Below are 16,716 nucleotides of genomic sequence, written 5' to 3' on the forward strand. Positions count from 1 at the left end.
GAATGTGGGCAGCCGTTTTATTTGTCCTGACAGTCACCAAGGTAAGCCACAAGTCATGGTTCCTGTTCGCCCCGGAATCAGATTGGGCTGTCGCTGCCGGTGTCATATCATTTCGACTTGATGGCCATGGCTTCCACTCCTTTTTGGATTGAGATCCGTGGAGTGGTAAGTCATGTAATGCGCTTGAAGTGGCTTTACACTGCGGCTTCTGTTTCTGTTCCCTGTTCAGATCTCGAGTAGCTGTTAAGCACTTTCATTACACAGGCCCGAAAAGAGCAATGATTTATGCGAGTTATGAGAGAAGCGGCTTGAGTGTCGCTTTAAATACGAGAATACGAGTACGCACCCATCTCCATCACCATTTGTTGACTGGCGTCATTAAAAATGGAATGGCTGCGTACAGTGCATGACAGGCTGGTAAGGATGGTAAGGATATTGTTGCGCATTATTTGCCGCCGTTGTTGTTAATGCTTCAGCCTTTGCCGCTGTCATCTCCTTTGTTTACTGCAGCTCGACTGGCAAATAAATGCAGGGTCTAGACAGTCACGCACAATGGCAGTTTTAATTTTAAGAGTGCATCCGGAAAAAGAGCATAGAGCCGCACAGGCAGCAGATGTTAAGGGCTCTTCAAGCTGGGACATCAACTTTAAATAAATGCCGCAGATATTAAGGCTTTAAGTGATTAAAAACCGGATGACGATGTTCAGGTTGTGAGAAAAACATATAATATTGTCACAAATACTAGTTTAAAAATGTATTTCAAGACATCAATTGTGTTTAGACAATAAATAATAAAACAATTGGTCTTAGTCAGTTTTCGAGTTCAAAATATAATTAAACATATTTTTGTATTTGTATGCATATATGTTTTAAATAAATGCGCCAGGTATTAAAGGTTCAAATGATTTAGCACTTCTGAATATTGTATACGAAATTCAGAAATCTAACCATGTTCCAAACACTAATAAGAAAATGTATTTCAACTGTTGTTAGACCATATAACTATAAATTAAAATGTAATTAAAAGAAAAGGGTGTTAATCTTTTTATATTTGAAAACAAAAAAACAACACCGGTCAACAAATGTCAAGGTAATGAAAAAGCATGAACGAACAAACGGCAAATAGCTAAGCTGCAACTTTTTTTTTATACAAACACTATTCAAATCACAATTGAATGATAAGAAGTCAAGGTATGAACTTGTCCATAGCCATAAGTTTTAAAAATGGTGATAAATATAGACAAACAGCGTACTTACCCTGCTTTATCTCTTCCAGCTTAAAACGATAGTCGCGTAAACTAAGCGAGATGCCTGCAATTGAGTGAAGCACTTTGTATGAGTCAGGTATAATTTTTATTAACAACTTTAATTCACGCATCACTTGATAAGTTTATGAACAATCACTTATTATGTGTTTTATTTAAATATGAGTTTTTGTTTGACCCACTCATGGAGCTCTTTTAAAGAGCTTTCTGCACTGATAGTCGAAAATTTCCCCCTTCAAAAAGGTAAATGCGTAATAAGTTTTTTATGCAAATTTTGCAGGGAAAACTTTCCCCTGCCAACACTTTATTCCATTTGCATACATTTTTTTTAGTTTGCATTATTATTTTTTCGAATGCGCCATCAGAGAACATTAAAAATGTGTAACATGTAGCTGAGTTCTTGTTGTTTGCTGAACACGGCACTTTTTTGTGTTGTTCTCTAAATGTTAATTCAATGCAACATTTTCGTGTTGCTTCGCATTTGGTGCCATGTTTTTAAATAAATACTAACAACAAAATGGGTGGGGAAAACACTCCCGCTGCGCCATATGGCCATATGTGTGTGGTGTGTGTGTGTGTGTGTGTGTGTGAGTGGAAAAGTTGGAGGAAAATTGTGAGAGGGGCCAACGCAGCGGGAAACCTTGATTTCTGTGACAATATTTGTGCGGTCTAATGGCAAAATGGCATTTGAATTTTAGTCCAATGCTTATTGAGATTTAATCTGATTGTGAATGTGATTTACATTTTTCGAAAGGGGAGGGGCAAAGCGCAGGATCCGAAATTTGCATTTCAAAGCGAGAAAAGTGTATAGAAGGCGGCGGAAGTTTTTATGCGAGGACTCATGAAATTTATTAACGCTTTCATTGCACGCCGGGGAATTGTCGGAAAAGAGCGAGTGAGATGGCGCAATGGCGGGTGAGCGAGATGGCGAGGCTGAGCCGTAACATTTCCTTTGTGTGTCGTAGATTTACTGGCTGGCCGGGGTTTTCCAGTTGATTTTACTGGTGGATATTACGTTTTAGTGCTGCGCTCTGCCTTTGTTACAGCTTAGAAGTGCCTCGAAGTTATCCAAATGCGAGCTTTAATCAAGTTAAATGGTGCGCACGGGGCAGGTGGTGGGTGGCTCTACCGCTCCATAAGCCACCATTGCCATCAGGACAGTTTTGGATGGCCAGCGGCAATTAAAGCGCATTAACCACATGATGCGTTTTGCACTTAAAACCACTCCTACTCACTCTCATACACCCGTGGTAAATGCATAGGTCACTGCATCTGTTGCACCTGCAGTTGCATTCCGCACTTGCAACAGTTGCATTTGCTGCGCTCGACCCGAACGCCCACGCATCCACATCCACATCCGTTTCCGGATCCGGCAGCAGCCAGGCCACTAAGCGGAAGCGACTGTAGCCGCTTTTGTTGCCTGCACACTGCGCGAAGAGTGTATTTGAAGAGCAATAATAAATCCATTCAAAATTTTGAAATGAAAGTACCCAAATAAAACTTATGAGCTTTAAAAACAAGGCTTTAGCTTCAGTATTAGACTTTTCGGTATATGAATAAAACTAAAAAGTATAGGGGCTATATAATTTGGTATTGAAATATTACATACATTTTAATATTGTCTGTCAACATAAAAGCGTGCTAACGTACTCTTATATTTATTTTACACATAAAAGGAGTATATATCAATGGAATTCATTTTATTCATTGATACAATTTATTGGAATTCATTGATGTTATTGTCATTGGAATTCATTGACACAATTGGTGTTCTTTCCTCTTTCCCCGAGTGTATAGTTGAAAAACAGGAAAGTGGAAAGCACCTGACCAGCGAGCGGCAGCAACATGTGCATCCTAATAAAAACTAATTAGGACTCCCCATCCAGCGCCTCCCAAATACCCCTCCCCCAAGGCTGTTATTTTCCCGGTGGCACCCTTAGCGGTGGTCAGCAAACTGTTGCTGATGTCGCCTGACATCAAAGTTCTATTTTAGTTTATGTTACGAGTGGTAGGTACATAGCGCTCCCCACAAGCTAAAACAAACGCACATTCCGGACTCGGGGCTTTCGAGTCTGAATGTGACAGGACAGGGACTTTCCCACAAACCCAACATCCCTACTCCTTTCACTTTTCACCCCGGTCACCCCCGCGGATGGGGCCTAAATGTTCCCCCGACTGACACGAGGAATTTAATTTCATTTTGCCGAAGACAAATACAAAGGCAGACGTCAAGTTATTAGCAATATAAACACACATGTGCGAACAGTTTACTTTTCGTTCCCGCCCCCCCGAAAAAAATGCCCGCAGATATGTGGGCATGTGTACCTCATTTAAAAGTCTCCAAAAGAGCAAACAAAATCAAACAACGTAAAAGTGTTTATTAAAAGCACAGAAATTCCCGAGAAAATTGTTTGACGTCACAAGAAATTCTCGTGAAATTTGCAATTGAAAAAAAAGGGGAGGGCGTAAAGCCAGTAGATTAGATTTTCCCTATCGCTTAACTATAGCTGGCATTGGTCAACGACTAATTACGTTGTTTCGCCATGGCAGTGGAAATTTCTCTTCCATCCATTTTATATAACACCGCATTTCCATTCAGTCGCCGTATCCGTATGGTTTCCTTCGGCTTAAGCGGCTATAAACTGTTCCATAAGCTGGCATTGGACTTTTAATTTAAAACTTTTGCTCTACATACACAGAGGTATGTATTTTCCAGCAGATCCAGCCGAAAGCTCCGAGGACGTAATGCAATCAGCAAACAAAAGACAAAGAGCGGCAGCGCTTTCGATTGCGGCTTCAGCCAGGATCTGGAAGGGATTTCAACTGGTCTGCGGCAACATTTACAGGGTACTTTCGAAGGGGGGCAGGGACGGAGCAAGTAAAAGAAGAAGGGGGGTTACTTAAGCCGGGATTAAATGGTAAGTTGCAGCATTTTGCACCTTCAAGGGGGCCACGATGAAAGTCGAAATGGAGCTGCAAGTTGAGATGCAACGTCCACCCATTTATATTTTTAATGATCTGTAGTCGAACTTTGTCTTAGCACACTCTCACCAACTCAAACTTACATTTATTAAAGTTTTGTATATAAAAGTATTTACCTTATAGTTTAAAAACTCTATAGCTCAAACAAACAAAAACAAATCGACACTAAAAATTCGTTTGTGAATTAGAAATATATTTATATGTTATATCTTAGAATTATAAAATTAGTTATTGTTAAACTTAAAATGTTCACCTTATGTTACATTGCAATTTTTGCACTATGAAGACTTTTTATAATAAATACAAACCTTTGATTTTATTTTTGGAATACCGTATTTTAAATGGAATATTTAATAAACATATAAAAGATTGAAAATGCATATAGTTATATTGTTAATTTAATAAGTTAAACTAGTGTGTGATTAAAAATGTACATAGTAAATGTCAAAATGTCCATTCTTCTAAATAAATTAATTTACCTTTAAAATTAAATTTTAGCATTCTATTAAATGCAATATTCAACTGTTTGTTTGAATAACATTTAACCGAAATTAAATTGCCCCAAAGCAAATAGCTTTAATTAGGTAAAATTTGCAACTGAAGACGCACTGTTTTAAATTTCCTAAAAGATAAAAATGCCCGAATTGAAGTTTCAAATTATGCCAATCAAGCCGAACGAACGTTAAGCAATTATTAATTGTGGAATATCAATCAGGCGGATGATAAATGAGCTGTAACTGCTCGTCTTAGTCAAGAACGAACCCTTTTGTTGGCCATATTTTTGCCAGGATCTGCTGCCATTTTGCGGGCATTGTTGTGGCCAGCTGGGAAATGGAAAAAGAGCAGATGCCAAGAAGATTGCGGCTACAATGAAGTGAACTACCACTTGCCAGATGGATTGGCTGGTGGCTTAAACGATTCTATTTGATAAGTGCTGAAGGAAAATTAACTTTACCTTTGTTTGTCGATGTTTTGCATTAGCCTGCATGAGCCATGATTGCATGTACTTTAATGGCATGTGTCGAAGAAGCCCTTTTCACTGCATCGATTGCATTGTTTTCTAGTTAGGGCTGGCCCACAAACTATGCCAGTTGTCCCTTTGTTGGCTGGCCATAATGAAATGAAGGGCTTAAGCGGATATAAACTGGGCTTTGCACTCCTTTCATTTGGCAGTGCCAAAAGGCAGCGAACAAAGGACAAGAGATGCTCCTAGCCCGGTTGAGCGCAGATTAAGTCGTAAATTGCTGCGCTTCGGACATGCAGAGGTGTCATTGTCATCACACATTTTCCACAACCCACAGCCTTGAGCATAATTAACAAGATATGGCCGAAACAAAGCCATTTTCGCGCTCCTTTGTCAGCGGGAAAAGCTGGTGATGCCTCTCTGTGACAGGTTTTTAAATTAAATCATGGCATTATGTCGGATAATTGGCCGCTTGGCAGCTCGTTTCGGGCTGGAAAAAAATAATTAAGGACACCCAGCAAAAGTGGAAGCCATCAGCATCTGAATTTCTGCAGAAGCAATCAATTCGGCAGTCCATTGTGGCAACATCTGAAGGTGACTGGAAGCACTTGGGGGGACTTTAATTTGCGGCTCAAAGGACTTAAAAGCTCATTACTATATGGCGGGCAAACTTTTACCAGTAATTCCCAATGAAAACGCAATTTTTGCCAGTGGTTTTCGCCGCTCTTTGAAAAGAGTTTTATCCGCTCCACGGTATGCGAATCGAGCCCAGCCCCTATCCTCTAGTTTATTGGACTTTAATCTTTTGCCTACTGATTCGGCAACTTATTACTTAAGTTCCCGCTAGGCTAAATATTTCAATAAAGTTTTGGCAAAGTTCGCCGCCGCCGAAAATTCCAGGGGAAATCGATGAGGCCAACTGTTGGATAATCTAATCTGGCTGAGGGATACCAATGGCCAGGAGAAATTACAATAAAAATCCATTTCCATATTCAATTTGGTTAAGTGGCGCTCGAATCCGGGAAGCCACCAGAAAACATTTGAAAACTGAAAATGAAAATGAGAGGCTGTAAAACTATTGCCAGTTCGTCTGCGTCAGCAGTTTTGGCCATAGTTATAGTCCTTGTAGTCCTGCAATTCTTTTGATTCCGATTTTGTGGCTCATTTATGCGCTTAACACGCTCCCAGGAAAACTTGGGCCAAAGAGGAAAGAAAAGTCCAAACGACATTGTGTGACACATTTCCATTTTGGGGAATTTCTTCATTTCTGCTTTGTTGCGTCGCCTTTTATTTACTGCAAACAAGGGCCAGCAAACAATGCACACTGTTGTTGGAAAATGGAAAATGCGAAAATGGCAGTGCAAACGATGGAAATTGTGAGCTATGTTTGGCGGAATAATGCCGCCCGAGGTCGGGGTAAAAAGGTAGAATGGTAGATGTGAAAAATACCAGCACGTTAAATTGAATTTAACGTGAAATGCAGTGAAACGAAATGAAATTTTCGCTGTCGCACTGTCTAACAAGTGGGAAAGCAAAACAAAGCGGCAGGAAAATTGAAAAGGAGCGAGCTTTATTGCTCGAAAATAGCCGATAAGAAAAGAAGCTGCAGCATTATCAAACAAAATACGAAACTATTGCGAGGAGGGCTGTATCCAGCCAAAAGCAGAAAGCAAATACTTCAAACGAATCGAATTGAACGAAACGAAACGAAACGGAGGCAAACGAAAGCGAGGCGAATCGAATATTTATTGCCTTTATTAGTGAGTCGATTGAAAAATTTACTGCGCTCAAATTCTATCTGGAACGCTTCGCTTCATTCACAGCCAGCTGCTGGCTTCTTCTGGGGTTTTCCGCGGGATTTCCTAAGGGGGTGGAGTTTTCCTGGCCTCTCTCTGGGCATTGTGTCGGCTCACAGCCAGCAATTCATCTCCGCGCGCCAAAACTTTTTCATTTTCAGCTTCCCGACGCTGATGCCTCATCCGAAGGTAACAACATTTTTGAAATTTCGCTGGTTGCTGCAGCTTGTTTTTCACTTCCACTACCATTTGGTTTGAGATGTTTTCCCTCGTTAGTCCCCACTTCCCTTCTCACCACCCCTTCCAAAGTCTATCTTTTGGTCCTGCCCATTTGTTTTCAATTTGGCGCAGCACCGAAGAAGTTGTTTTCCATCATCGCTCCACTATCCCCTGGCAATTTGCCCTTCAGCCAATACGCAAATAATTGCGTGTATATATTGGGGAATATATTCAGCGAGTACTTGCAAAAAGCGAGGTCAAGCTTACACTGAAAGTATGTCCTTTACATTCCAGAAGTATGTTATCCAAAATAAGAGTTAAAGATTTTTGATTAAAGGAAGTAGTATAACTTTTACCAATAAAATTTGTAAATGATTATCTCAAACACATTTAATAAATAAAAAGGTTTTCATATTAATTTTATAATACTTTTAAATAAAATAATATAAATGCCTTAAAATATAAATAAATAAAATTTTGTTAGAAATAAAATAATTACAAGCTAAATAGCTCAATGCTCTAAAGTGTAATGGAAGTTTGTTTTTTTGGAAATTCATAAAGGAGTTGGAAACATTTATTACATAATATAAATAAAAAATAAGTTTTTATTTTAAGGTTTTAAGCTTTAAATGAAATATCTGAAAACATAAAGAGTAAAATCTAAAATAATAATAATAAAAAGGAAGGGATCTTTTTGAAAAGGCTATGCTTATTATTTGTAAGTGTATAAGAAATACAATTTTAAGGATTTTAATTTCATAAAAGACTTTTGTGTAGCACTTGCGTGCAGTGTAAAGGAGCAGCAGCCTCGGCCACGGCGATGCACACTCGAGGGTCCTTATAACTCCGGGGCTGTCTGGCTGCCCCTGCTTGGGCGCAAACTTATCGCATTACTGTGCCATAAGGGACACAGGCAGCAGCTTCCTCCGCCTCCGCCTAGTCCACGCCACGCCCCCCGTCTGCATATGTCAGCTTGTTTCCGGCGAATGTGTGCTTGCCTTTGTCTCTGGCAGTTTACCTAATTACATTCCGGAAATAAAACGTTGACTGATTGTGCCAATAAATGAAAATAATGACGCACCATTGACTGCAAACTGGAACCGGCGAACGGGCAAACTTTTTCCCCGACCTTGCTATAAGATACCCAGATACCGGGCAGAAGAGCACACGAGCAGGAAAACTTCTTGCCCGTCGTCTGGCATTCTTCCTCTGCAGCATGTCTTCTGCCTTTCTCCTGCCTTTCACTCTCGCTCTCACTTTTTTGCGGGTCCTGACGAGTTTATTTGCTTGAGCAGCGTTAACTGATTGTCTGTGATTTTCTTGTTTTTAGATAATGAAAGCTGCTGCAGCAATCTGCGGCTGCGGGTACATAAAATAAAAGTAAGGGTCCCGGTCCCGGCAAGTGTAACTTTTTATATGCCCCGACAACAGAAATTGCCGGCCATTTATACGGATACTGGGCGAAAGTGAGATTGAGTGGGTCAGTGTGCCAGATATCGGGGGGTAAAGTGGGGGAATTAACATACTCGACTAGATGTTTGATGTCAGGTTTTCATTGCTTGATATATGGTTATTATTTTTCAGTTAAGCTGCTTGGCCAAGAGCAAAGATTATTCAGTCTTTTTGGTTCGGTATGGGTCAGTGGAAAGACAGGAAATTTAAGGGGCATTTATTTCTACACTTTAAATAGGAAATTAAATAAAACTAGCCCATCTTGAAAATAAAGCAAACAATTAGGCTTAAAATTCAATAAGAACTTAAACTAAAAAATTTAATCTTTTGAAATTTGATTTATGAAACATAGCCCTGACATAAACATTTATTTGAAATCGTATTTAACAGAACTATTTATAACCATTTAGCTGTTAGAACCAGACAGAATGTGCTCTTGTGTCATATTTCTTGCTTAAAAGTATTTTAAATATATATATTTAAACCATTTTAAAATTCATTTAAAGTTTCAGCAGTTTCATAAAATTTCATAACTTTTTTTTGGCAACCACTAGAAACCCCTTGGTACTTAAAGCACCCCTTTCCCATGTTAGCCAAAGAACTCAAGCGGAATGTGGCATACCAGCTGGGAAGAACGCGATAATGCTTTCAGAACTCGACAAGGTCTAAAGCGTGTTAGCCATCTTCAGCTCGAATTTCTGGCTGGCCCCAAAGTATGCAATGTTCTTCTGTTTGCACAAATCTGGCCAAAGAACCGTGAGCTGGCTGAAATGGAAAGTTGGCCCAGCTGGCTTCCCAAAACTTGGTCCCAACTAATTTCAGCACAATAACCCAAATTGAAGCGGTTTGCTGGCGCTTTGTTTGTGCCCGAATCGAGACGAGACGAGTGACGAAGGCACATTCGACACTCGGCTGATGGCTGCACAAAAGCGAGAGAGCGGTGAAAGCAGCTTGAAAGAGAGCGGAGAGAGTCAAACTATGCGCACAAAAAACAAGGGAACAAGGAAGAGAAAGCGAGAGAAAGCAGGAAATGTTTGCTATAAAAATCGTAACAGCTGTTGACTGAGAATTAACAAAAAAATTGAAAGTAGCCTCTAGAAATGGTAATAATTTAATTACATTATATTGCAATTGGTTATAACCAATATTATTAACAAACATGACAAGTCAAATTATTTTTATATTTAAGTATAACTTTATAAAGTCCTTAAAATAGGAGACCTTAAGAAAATCAATGGTTTAAAGCTTAAACAAGAAATTTAAAATGAAATTTAAAAATTTAATTAAAAATCAATTTTTAATTTTTTTAAGTTAAAGCAAGTATATATTTTTTTATTGTTTAATTATGCTTACAAATGCATAGCTATTTCAAGGGATTTTTACATTTTTGTTATATTATTAATATTTTTAAAAAATTTTTTATTAGTTTACAAGAAGGATACTAGATAATTAAATATTTATTGCACAAATTTAGCCACCGATTCCCTTTTAATTCCCCTTTTGATGGTGGTCTTGGTTTCCCCCCTCCAAAGACCAATTAAGCAAACAGTTTACGCGAACCAGAGATGCTATAAAATGGGAACAAGAGTTTTTCCAAATGAAAACGAGAGAGAGACCCAAACACGAAGCCTGTGCAGACTTTTCCGCTGCTGCTGCTGCTGCTGCTTATGTTGCTGCTGGTGTTGCCTGATTTTCCTTAGTTTCTCGTGTCAGTCGCGTGCGAAAGCGTAAAGTAAACAGACAGGCGGCTAAAGCGGCAGCAGGAAAAGCAGGAAAAGCAGCAGCAGCCGTGCAACCGAAGGCACAGCAACAACACCATTGACGATTGGCAGGCGAAGTCCCACGCTGCTGCTTAATCAGTTGAACTTTGACCACGGCGGTAACGGGTTCGGTGCGGTAGAGTTTTTTCAAACGGGTTTTGTGCGGTCAACGCGGCGTATGCGCAACGTGGTCAATTGATTGCGGAACAATAAATGATGAATTTCGAATATGCTGGCATATGGCAGCCACGTGCGCCCAGCTAAAATGTGACTAAAGGGTTACAAACCGAAAACAAAAGTCAGACCATAAGCGAAAATAAAACAATAAGAAATCGCTTAAATAAAACATGCAAAAGTTAATTGCAAATGGCGCTTGGCAGTGTGGTCGCTTAAAATGTGCATAAATCAAAGCAGAAATTGCATTTAATTAAGTTTCAAATAACAAAAGCAAACAAAATAGTATAGTGGGTGGAATCAAAAGAACAATTAGAACCGGAGCAAAACGATTCAATTAAAGCAATGTCATCCAATTAAGAGGCAAGTGCAGTGACAAATGAAATGAAATTTAAGCGCTGATAAATTGAATCACAAATGCAAAACAATTGACAGCAACAACAAAAGTCGGGAAAAAGTGCAACAACCACAGCAGAAGCAGAAGCAGCAACAACACCTACAACAAAATGCCGGCATCAAGTGGATTATATCGCATCAAGCATGGCCGTGTCCTTGACAGGCTGCAAAAACCCTCGGCATTTATTTTTATTATAGCATACATTGCGGCATGCGGCATTTGCGGTAAATATCACATACACGCACACAAAAACATTACGACTTTTGACTAAAACAAAATATAGCCCACACACATAAAAACAAAGCGTAAAAATTACACAAAAACAATGGTGCATATAATTACATTTATTTTGTGCACCGATATTCAATTTCGTATTCATAGCAATTTGTGGGAAACATCCAATGCAGCGAACACGATATAATTTAATTAGCGGTCCTGTAAGGCATGTTATATTGTCAAAATGCATTGGCTGATACCCTATCAAATGAAATGTGGCCAAGCCGCAACAAAGGAGAAATCGGGTAAATCGAGAAATCGGCAAATCGAGAAATCGTTAATTTGTTACATTTCATTGGCGCTGTCGAGTGCAGTCGACAGGTCAGGCGATGAGCGCGGAAATCACCTGTGCATCACCTGTCAATGGCTGACACCGCAACAACAGCAATGGGACTTTGGCTCCCCGGAGCACAGCCAGAAACACTTGTCTACAACTCGCAATGAAAGCGACTGTCTGTCTCTCAGTCTCAGTCCGTCCCCTCCATCCGTCTGTGCGTCCGTCTCGTTCGTGCTGTGTATCCCCCTCTCTTTCGCTGGTTGGCTGGCAATTTGTCAAGCAATCAACAAAGCCAGAAATCGCCTGGCAATAAGAAAGAGCACACCAGAATGTTGGTCTGCCAATCGGAAAGGGGGCAAACTTGCCGTTTTGGCGGATTGCGAAAAAACCTATTGAACAGACCGAAATTGGGATCAAAAGTGCACTGAAAAATACAATTGGGTACTTAATATTTAAGTTATTTTACTGTTGCTATCTGGCTATTGTTGGTTTTTTTTTAGTTTAAACCTATGGCACTTAGGAAATTTAATGCTGATCATATTTATGTGTGCCAACTTTTAATAATAAAGTGCACTAAAAAACACACTTACATGTTTTATATTCAGGTTATTTCAATTTATATTCTCTGGGTTTTATTGGTTTATTTAGTTAAGACCAATGGGACACTTGGGACAGAAAATTTTTGTCTTTACCAGAATCGGCATACAAAGTGCCCCGAAAAATAGATTGAAGGGTTCTTAAATCGGGTAATTTTGTGCCTTAAATGAATTACACACTTTAGAAATTGGGAACTTAATGCTGATCATATTAAAGTTATAAAACGAAATTGCTTGTATTAGATGCAGAAGCATAAAAGAATTAAAGTTATAAAACGATATTGATTGTATTAAATGCAGAAGCATGATAAATTAATTTAATGTAATGTATTGTTAGCACCCTTTCTTCCAAAGGCTTTTTTTTAGAAATTGGTGACATCAAAATCATTTGTGTTTATTTCGAATATTAGAAATTTTGTTATTTTCTTTGAAACGTTTTATATTTTTATACAACATTATTATTCATATTTAAAAGAAGAACTTTTACGTTTTTAAAAGACTTTTCTGATTTAATTTTCGTTCACTTGACATCAACAGCTTATTGCTTCATTTTAAATCTAGATTTTTGCCAGTGATTGAGGCGACATACCTAAGAGCACCGATATGTGGAACTAGAACACTGGCTGTGCCACATTTTGTGCGTGCCTCCGAGGGGAATGTGTCGATGGGGAAAGGGGGTGGGGCAGGCGTACCCCTCCATCCGTAAAATCGTCACAGAATAAAAAAAACAGTGCCACGTCTTCACACACACTTGCACACAGTGAGGCCCCAGGGGCAGACACACACACACACCACTGCAGTTGCGAGTGCCACTGGCGACTATCTAGCGCATCCATTGTTGCATGCCACACACACACACAGAAACACCAACACATGCCTTTTGGGGCACACACACCGGCTGCCGTTGAATTTGTCGTTGTCACTGTCAATGCTGTAATGAAAAATGCACAAACACAAAAACGAAATACGAAATACGAGAAAAACAAACACTGGATCCGAACCTGAAAATAGAAATAGACATAAACAGAGGCCGAAATAAAAATGCAGAATGCACAGCAGCTTAGGTCCAAAATGAAAAAGTAATTTCAGCTGCGCCTGCCGCTTTTTATTTAGAGCGCATTAATATTTAGCCAGCCGCATGAACGTGCCTAGATACATGTTCAACCATACTATATAGCTCATATAAATCAATATTTATGCCCGCGGTGCATGTCTGCGGATCGAGTCATGGGATTTTGAAGGCCAGCAAAATGCATTTTTCGCTGCACCCAAATCTGCAGCTCAATGGATCAAAACATTTGCATAATGTAACCGAAAAACATTTTTCAAATTCTCTGCACTGCAGGCTGTATACATAAGCAGGTGGTCTTCCTGTCTCTTTGGTGGGCTGAAAATGGGCAGATTGTCAGCAAATTCCCCTTCAAAGAGTTTTGGATGCGAATATAAACATAAACAAAGCAACGATCGAACGACCCTGACAAATAAACGACAGAAATATGTAAATACCTTGTGCAAATATTCACTTGTTCAATTATTCACGACGTTTAACAATCATTTGGTATGTCATTCAAATTTATTGTTGTTCTTAGGGCGGTCATTAAAGAATAATAAACAGAAGGTAGATTGCTTTTCTATGGTGTTTAAAGATTGTAGGAGATTGTATTATGAGATATTGTTACAATATTATAACTAGACATAACTGCCTTAAGTTTATTTTAATGTTGTTTTTAGTGTGGTCATTTAAAAATCAAACAATAAGTAAAGTACTAATATTCTACGTTTATCTAGCTAAGATTTAAATTTATGCTTTTTAAAAACTAATTTAAGTTAATTTAAGTAATTTAAGGAATTTTATAACTAATTAACTACCTTCGCCATAATTTATCCTAGTTTTTATTCAACTTATAGGTTTTAAGTAACACATATTGCAGCTATAGCTAAGTGTGTCTTAACATAACTAATTTATAATAATTTCATTTATTTTTTCTTGTTTGCTTATTTTCTACCTCAATCATATTTAATCCTTTTTTCTAAGTATTTTCTTAGAGAGGAAAACAACAAAATACGGGGCTTTTTTAATCCCCGCCTTAGATTTGAATATCTGCTTAAGAAGCTACTTAATTTCAAAGAACTTTTCCAATATGCTGGCCTGTCTTCCATTAGACAGATCGAATCAAAAGTTTTGCACTCCGGTTTTCAATTTAATCTGGTTTTTGCCACCCCAGTCAAACTGACTCTGCATTGTGTGCCAACCACGTGGCTCAAATGGCTGAAAAACAGTCGCATATTGCAGCTGCAGCTGCAGTTCCGAAGAGTTTCAGCTCAGTTCAGTTCAGTTCAGTTAGGATAGTTAGTAGAGCATGACAATTTCATGGCCCACACCTACACACCCACACCCACTAGTGTGTGTATGAGTGAGAACCTCCGTTCGAAATTGTGAAATTGATGTGAAAGTCGGGCAAAAAGTTAAACCCATTGATGCCTGCCTCGGGATAAGTGGGCCACTTGCGGCAGGGCGGGTTAATTGGGCTACTATCGCAGGAGCTATGCTGCATTCTCATCTGCCTGTTTCGGTTTTTTTCTTGGCTGCGCTGGTTAATTGCCACAAGCCCGATATCAGGACCTTTTTTTGTAACCCGGAACGTTGGAGGCAAAGGGCTTTGAAGCCCCACATACCCAAATTGGCCAAATAAAATTAATAGTTGACTGCTTCCGCATATATTTTCTGTCAACTAATTGAGATCTGTAAAAGTTTTAGCAGAAAATAAAACATAAAAGTTGCAGTGTTAAAAAAAAGTAGTAAGTCTAAATATTTCGTACTCATTAATAGTTTCGCTTTGTCATTCATTCATTGCGCTTATTAGGTTTTTTAAATATGAAAATATAACAAATTTGATACATTATTTGTTTGACTATTTATGAAACTGATGTCTAAAATTTGAATCAAAAATAAACTATTTTATATCTTATATGAATTAAATCATAAAATTTCATTTTACTTTTACTATTTAATTTTTTATCAGTGTGCATAATTTTTAAATCATTTATTATTAATTTTTTAAAATAACTTTGGGCATTGCGATTTTTTAAGAAAGTTAGTGTCTTAAAACAAAGGCTGCCAGTATTTTTTTGATTGTCAATAACAGCTTGGCATTTTATTTGAAAGTTTGGGATTGACAAATTGATGGCAAATAAATATCCTGCTAAAGTGATAGTTTCGCCCTCCCGTCCATTTCTTAAATGAGTTTTTATAGTAAATTGAGCTCTTTTTGGCAAGAAATAAGATAATCGAAAAACAATGCCAGATGACAAAGCGAAAGCCTTTTCACACACAGGGATAAAGGATGCATTTGTTAATGACACGCGATGATTGACGAGAAGGAGTAAAAACGGAATGAGAGGGATAAAGAAACATTTTCCAATAAGTCTTCCTTGCCAGAATCATAATTTTTGAGTCAGCCAAAAGGAACCAAGAAAAAAAAGGCAAAAAGGACGAAGGCGGGCAATCAGACTTTTTGCTTGGGATCCTGTAACTCGGGTCAAGGCCTACATGTGGATATGTGGCCAAGGGGGCAGCTTGAAAGCGCGTTGGCAAGCATAATTTAATACGAAACATGCAGGGGCACTTGCACTCTCACATACACACACACACTCATACACACGCTGAATGCAGCGGTAACAGAGCCATAAAGCTCACCTGTTACAAATGCAGCGCCACGTGGGCGAGCCCCATGACCCATCCTCATACCATCCCTTTCAATCCCATCCTGTATCCTTACACTGCGCTGTGGCAGCCATAATAATCAGCACAAAAACTAATGGTCCCATACACACAACACACACAGTCACATACTCACTCACACACATGGGCACATGGCTGCACTTTAAGCGTTGAAAGCACGTAAATTCCACATAATTCAAAGGAGGCGCCGCCTTTTGGCAATGGCAAATGCGAAGACATGGACATGTGTGCCAGCTCACTGAGCCAAAAATGGATCTCTTTAATATGAAACTAAACTGAACTATAAGGAAGGAAATCTTTAATGAGTGACAATGTTCTAGTGGAAGGGGTTTAACGATGCATTTCCTTATGTTTAGCACATAACAACTTCGAATTGTTGGTCTTTTATTATATAACTTGGAGTGATTTAAAAGTTATTTAGCTCTGAAGGAATATTTGTTGCTAGCTATATTAACAATTATAAAAAATAGTTTGCACATAAGCATTATCAGTTGCATTTGTCTTATATTAAATATTTAGAACTTGTTAAAAAATATAAGAAGTATTACATATTTTAAAACAGGATTAAGTTTTTAAATTTATTTATATTAATAGTTTAAAAATGCAGACTACGCAAAAAAAATTAAATATTTACTAAACTTACAGATGTAACTAATTAAATAATACAAAAATCGGGTTGAGAATTTTATAAGGAAAATAAAGTTTCATTACTCTACCAACCATAACATTTATACATCAAAGATATTCTCTGTGTGGCACATGTGTACTATATGTAAAAAAGAGAAGTTTGCAACCAAAACTGCAACACTCAGACAC

At 38.5% G+C, this 16,716-nt stretch overlaps 1 protein-coding gene across 2 annotated transcripts in view; it reads left to right on the forward strand.

Annotated features, from left to right (window-relative positions):
• The first annotated feature begins 10,403 nt into the window (after nt 1-10,403).
• LOC128253870 (uncharacterized) overlaps nt 10,404-16,716 on the forward strand; it is a 37,096-nt gene continuing 30,783 nt past the window's right edge. For both annotated transcript variants that reach the window (XM_052982575.1, XM_052982574.1), the window contains exon 1: nt 10,404-11,233. In XM_052982575.1, coding sequence (XP_052838535.1) covers nt 11,119-11,233 — 115 coding nt within the window. In that variant the 5' untranslated portion in view covers nt 10,404-11,118. The remainder of the gene's footprint in view (nt 11,234-16,716) is intronic.

The sequence above is a fragment of the Drosophila gunungcola genome (assembly GCF_025200985.1).
Source record: "Drosophila gunungcola strain Sukarami chromosome 2R unlocalized genomic scaffold, Dgunungcola_SK_2 000004F, whole genome shotgun sequence".
Taxonomy (NCBI): domain Eukaryota; kingdom Metazoa; phylum Arthropoda; class Insecta; order Diptera; family Drosophilidae; genus Drosophila; species Drosophila gunungcola.